The following is a 5,838-nucleotide window of genomic DNA, read 5'->3' as shown; positions in this document are numbered from 1 at the left end:
AGTAGTAAATTTCTGAACTTATAGATTAACATTTATGTTGATTACATTGGATTTAACTTTCCTTTATTTTTAGCATGATAATTAATTTGCTAACGTCCCGTTACAGAAAGTGTTAACCAATTACGTAACCATCCGAATTTCTGATGAACGAGATAATGACTCTATGACAAAAATTGGAGATACTTCCTGTTTACGTCGCATTTGTTTACAAATGCGTTTTGGGCGAATTTTTACATTGTCGATGCCTCTGATTTCCGATTTTCCAGTTGTAGATTTTATATGTTGATGGTGCATCGTTATTGACATGCATATCCGATCGCTCCATGAAAAGAATGTAACCTGAATTGAAATATAATGACAATGGGGATTTTGGCAATCGTGAAGTATGCCTGGTTTTTATCATGTTTAGGCGCTTGTATGGGAGACCTGTCAGCAGAAGGCAAAAAAATTACCAAAAGAAATGATCTTAATATACCACAACAAGTGCACATAGGATTTGGCGAGACGACTAATGAAATGATAGTGATGTGGTCTACAGTACAAAACGATTCTTCTGTTGTGGAGTACCATACTGGTGACAACTCTGTAGAAAATGTAAAAACTGTTCGAGGAAACACCGTTTATTTTCCAGAAAATGCTAATGGATTGCGGTATCTCCACAGAGTTGTATTGTCTAAATTGCAACCAGGTGTGAAATATTATTATGCAGTCCGTGGTGAAAAGCGTGAATCGCTTAGTGACCAGTTTAGTTTTATAACTCCAGACTCAGATGGAAAGCAGATATTTATGATTTACGGTGACATGGGTACAATGACAAAAAGTCTGCCATTCATTGTTTACGAAGCAACTGGGGAAACAAAGTATACATCCATTTTTCACTTGGGGGATATTGCATATGATCTTGGAAGAGAAAATGGTGCCATTGGTGACAAATTTTTCACAAAAGTGGAAAGGATGGCTGCACGCATTCCATACATGACCATTCCAGGTGATCATGAAATGTTCCCAGACAGCAAAAATCATTATTTGCATAGAATTTCAAATCCAGGGAAAGAATGGCCAATGCATCCAGAAGATTTGTGGTACAGTGTAAACATTGGAAAAGTCCATTTCATTTGTATTTCAACAGAGGTTTTTTTCACAAACAAGATGAATATTCAGAAGATCATGGATTGGTTGGTTCAGGATTTGGAGGAAGCCAATACTCGGCGACAGAAGTATCCCTGGATAGTTGTGATGGCCCATCGTCCCTTGTACTGCTCCACTGACGACAAAAATGAAGACTGCACAAAGGCCCATTCTGTAGTTCGAACCCATTTGGAGGACATGTTTTATTTTTATGGTGTTGATCTAGTTTTCAGTGGCCACCAACATATGTATGAGAGAACTTGGCCTGTCTATAAGAACAGAGTTTTAGCTTACAATTATCTTGATCCAAGAGGAACTGTTCACATTGTTATTGGCAACATGGGAAATGTCTACATGACAGAGAAGGGGAGCAGACCTGGGGGGCCTTGGTCTTCATTTATTTCACCCTCAGAACATGAGATGTATGGAAGATTTTATGTTTACAACAGTACCCATATTTACTGGGAAGTGCGAGGAGCCCAGGATAATGATTTGTATGACAAACGCTGGATTATTCAGAGAATTCATGGTCCATTCAACAAAAGTTCTATTTTTATTCCAGATCCACTTGGTGCAGCAGGAGCTGCCTGGCGTCGACAACAGGAAGACTCGAATGATTTCATTAATCTCAGATTTTTCTACATGAATGGGGATGACTATACAAATCGTATTACTGTTTTAACTTTTACAGTCATAATTTTACTCTTTGGTTTGTGTTTCAAAAAGAAGATATTGAATATTGTCCGGTTGTGTTTTGTTAAACAAGAATCATTGCCAAAGTAAAATTGTTTATGAAGTAAATGTTATTGTATTACAGGACTTATTCAAGAATAGTTTTGGGATATATTGTGCAGAATACAGAGTCCTGCAGAGGATAAATTGTTTATGCATCAAATATTTGTTAATCCATTTCATTAGGAAAAACTGATCATATATTTGTACAAGTATGGTAAGAAAATTTATGCAGCAAAAAGAGTGATGACATACATGTACCAGCATATGCAACTTTTACATTTATTTATAAAAATATGTGGTTAAATCATGTAAGTTTTGTACCTTTAATATGTATGGTACAGCTCTTGACTGAAGAAAAGAAGAGTGAAAAATGTTCTTTTATCATGTTTATGTTCAAGACATCTGTTGGAAAATATGAAAATGGTAGGGTACATGTATGCTTGTATGTATACATGTTATGTATCTACATAAAACAAGTGTTTTCTAAATTGTGAATGCTTTGATTTTTAGAGTGTGCTCATTTTAAATGCATATCAAATGTTGTTTGTATGTTTATTACTCAAACAGTTCTAATATGTACAGTTGATGAAATTTTTGAGTTTTTATACAATATGATTATATTTTAATTCAATTTGTTTGTTTGTCTTTCATGTGTTCAAATTCCAAACATCTGAATTTATAAATAGACTGAATGAAGTTGTCATTTACTATTTAATTTTTTCCCCATACACACCAGGTTAAATAATTTGCTGTTCTTTGAAAATCTTAATTTTTAAACTGTATAGTTTGTTAATAGTTTGAGGGAAAACATGTTTTAGCCAGCATTTTCCACATGTTTTTTACAGTAGTATTAAAACTAATTCTTGAACTTGAGATGGAACTATGTTGTACATTATACATGTTATATTTAATATGTTGTTTCCAGTTCATGTTCACCCTTCATCATGTTTATGTTTTAAATAATAATGTTTTATCCGTGTTGTATTAATGTGAGAGAGAATAATCAGTATAGTCAGTAAAAAAAACATGTATTTTTATTCAAAATGGATGTATAATTATTTGGAACATTATTTGAGAAAGAGAGAGAGAGTATATTAATGTCACATGAAAAGGAAAACATGTCTTGGTGCATATAAACATTTCAAGAGTGCTTGATGAAATGAAGAAATGCTTATAAATTAAGATAATGCTGAAAATGTTTCATCTGTTTTGTTCTTTTCAGTTTTTTTCTCCCTTTTGAGAAGATAGAAGGTAAATATCTTGAGTGGAGATTGATACATGTATTTCAACAAATCTCACAACCATGTTTCCCAACAAGGAAACACAAAATTTCCTTTGTTCATGACTTCTTAAGGTTGGGAATTATAAGTATTACACAAATACCTCACACTGATGGGTGAGGTATCAAAGTCAACTACTTCTGTATATTGCTAAAATTATGATACTTCCCTTTAAAATTGAATGATGGCAAAGAAATAATTTCAAAGTTTAGCAAGTTTGACTCTGCCAAAGATGATGTCATTTTCTGACCTGAGCATTTTTATACATGTATCCATGTGTGAACATTAAATGGTCTATTCATTGATCTGGTAACTCTGTTAATACTTCAAGTCTCGACATACATATACCTTATCTTTTTTTGGAAAAAATATTGACATCTGCATGCTCTAATAGAAATCCTGGATATTTATAACCCTTGTTAATCTTCAATGCAATGCATTACTGTAAAATTAGTTCAAGCCAGATGTACACAGAAAAAAAATTCTCAACAATTTTACTTCAGATGGATTGATATGTAATCATTCTTATTTACCATATTTACAGGGCCATAATGGAGTGTCTTGGTATATATGCTTTGACATTCTCTCAGATATATATACAAACTTGCAAGATGGTTTGTATTATACATATACTGTCAGTAAATCAATTAATAAGCAAAACTTGAGTTACTTGGATTTTTTATTTTGCACACTATTTTTGTATAGCGTTAATATTTCAAAATATTTATTGACACAATATATTTGTAAAATATCTGCAATTTTAGATAAAAAATGTCCTGATATCTTCTCAAACATTGGATTTAGGTTGGGTAGCTCTAGATCAGCTAATTTAAGAAACACAAATCCTGCACAGAATATCAGGGCCCAAATAAAAGGTTGCTGAGCCTCCTTAATAGGGAATTTTCTATAAATAGTAATAGCACCATATACTGCAAACAGTATATGTAGAGCTAAGGCAATTTCAAACCCATGCATGTGCACAAGAGTCAGACAGTAGGACAATAAGGAAATGGCCATCCAAGAGACCATGCCCTTTATTCCAATCCCTGAATCTAAGTGACTTGACCACACAAACACCCACATAAAGAATGGGAGGGTGTACCACTGGTCAAGCACAGCTGATCGATGAAACTGAGTCAAGATACGCACAGCTTGAATAGCACCATAAAAAGTGGCCATTATGTTAAAGGTGTAAAATAAAACACTGTCAGATGATGTGATCTGTTTAACATGGAGAGACACAGATGTCTTTGCACAATAAAATGCTCCAACAACAATGTAGCCTAAATTGACAAATGTATTGTATGGCATGTTAAGCCATGGTGGGAACACTTTACTCCATTTTGCTGAGTAGCGCTCTGCATAGAACTGTCTGCCAACCTCAGTGTGCACGGTGTCAAAGTATCCCAAGTACACAAGATACATCATGACTGCTGTAATCACTGTCACCACAAGAAAGGCCTGCATCATCATGGACACCATAGCTGTTCACATATAAAACACCTGTTAAATAAGAAAGTAAAATTGGTTATAATACCAAATAATGATTTAATTCAATTGAAAGAATATAAATATTTTGGTTGTGTTGAGGGGGGGGGGGGGCTCATGCTTTCTGGTAGGTTTATAACATTTATACTTCTATATATATAAATACTAAATAAATGTATACATTTTCTCCCTTTCAGCTTATACAATCGACATACACACCCCTTGCTCTTTGAGGCCGAGGGGTATCATGTATTATCCTCATCCCCATGATATGATGAAAATCATATATTTGCACCCCACCCCCCCCGCCACTTGTTTTGTATGACTTTTTTGTATCACCCCTTTGGTGGCTATACTCAGCACGCTCAAAGCATTAAACAAAAACAATTATCTTAAAAAAAAAATTACAGAGTTATTGCTCTTTGCTAACAAGTATCATAATGAATAAAGTCCAATAACTTGAACAAAATGGCCAGATCAAAACGTTGTTCAGCAATATTAACTTTAGGAGAAAAAAACAAAAAGCTTACAAAGTGAATGTACAAATCATCAAATGGTTGTCTTGAGCAACAACTGAACCGGTGTACTATTGATTCCGATGTTTTCCCTGAGGGAAGAAACTGCGTTTTCGCAATAGAATGAATATGTCATTTATGCGTTGTTCAAATCGCTACAAAAATTTTGCAGGCTAAACAAAGAATGAAAAGTTGCAAAGAGCATGTTTTTTGCTTGTTTGATATTAGAAATCAGTTGTGCATGACATTTTCATCTTTATACGGAGCATAAAAAAAAAAAAAAAAAAAAAAAAAAAAAAAAAAAAAACAGAGGCCAAAGGCCACATCTTTCACCCATCCAATGAAGTCACCTTGGCATATAGCATGCTCTTCAAAGAAAAGCCTTCCCCTCTATACCTAATGGCAAGTGCGCACATCATTTTGAACGATGTATAGACGTACTGTACAGCGTGCGTTAATATTTTTCATTATTATATAGTCTATTTATAGTCTCTATATAATCTATACAAACGCGAACAGTTCATAACACTAAATATTCACTGGTTTTGAAGCCGTATTCACCGGAGAGTCGGTGCGCTTGCAGCGGCATTGTGACGTCACAATCAACACCTAACTCAATGAATTATGGAGATAACGAACAGTATTCAAGCTCAAAAGTCCATTAAGCAATACAAAATAGGAGCAGAGCAAAC

At 34.2% G+C, this 5,838-nt stretch overlaps 2 protein-coding genes across 2 annotated transcripts; one reads left to right on the top strand and one right to left on the bottom strand.

Annotated features, from left to right (window-relative positions):
* Positions 1 to 204: 204 nt before the first annotated feature.
* Positions 205 to 3,063, top strand: LOC133187448 (acid phosphatase type 7-like). Its single transcript, XM_061322828.1, has one exon. It carries the CDS (start codon positions 355 to 357, stop codon positions 1,909 to 1,911), a length of 1,557 nt encoding a protein of 518 aa, XP_061178812.1. The 5' UTR covers positions 205 to 354; the 3' UTR covers positions 1,912 to 3,063.
* Positions 3,064 to 3,794: 731 nt separating this feature from the next.
* Positions 3,795 to 5,244, bottom strand: LOC133187449 (transmembrane protein 187-like). The gene is made up of 2 exons (XM_061322829.1): positions 5,162 to 5,244; positions 3,795 to 4,646 (listed from the first exon to the last, which is right to left on the bottom strand). Exon 2 carries the CDS (start codon positions 4,623 to 4,625, stop codon positions 3,810 to 3,812), a length of 816 nt encoding a protein of 271 aa, XP_061178813.1. The 5' UTR covers positions 4,626 to 4,646; positions 5,162 to 5,244; the 3' UTR covers positions 3,795 to 3,809.
* Positions 5,245 to 5,838: the final 594 nt, after the last annotated feature.

The sequence above is a fragment of the Saccostrea echinata genome, unplaced genomic scaffold, assembly GCF_033153115.1.
Source record: "Saccostrea echinata isolate AGI-Se365-2 ecotype Australia unplaced genomic scaffold, CSIRO_AGI_Sech_v1 ptg000015l, whole genome shotgun sequence".
NCBI lineage: Eukaryota > Metazoa > Mollusca > Bivalvia > Ostreida > Ostreidae > Saccostrea > Saccostrea echinata.
This window is presented reverse-complemented; position numbering and strand designations above follow the sequence as displayed.

Coding starts and splice junctions, on each gene's coding strand:
- LOC133187448 (XM_061322828.1), top strand. CDS start 355: ATGACAATGGGGATTTTGGCAATCGTGAAGTATGCCTGGTTTTTATCA.
- LOC133187449 (XM_061322829.1), bottom strand. CDS start 4,625: ATGGTGTCCATGATGATGCAGGCCTTTCTTGTGGTGACAGTGATTACA.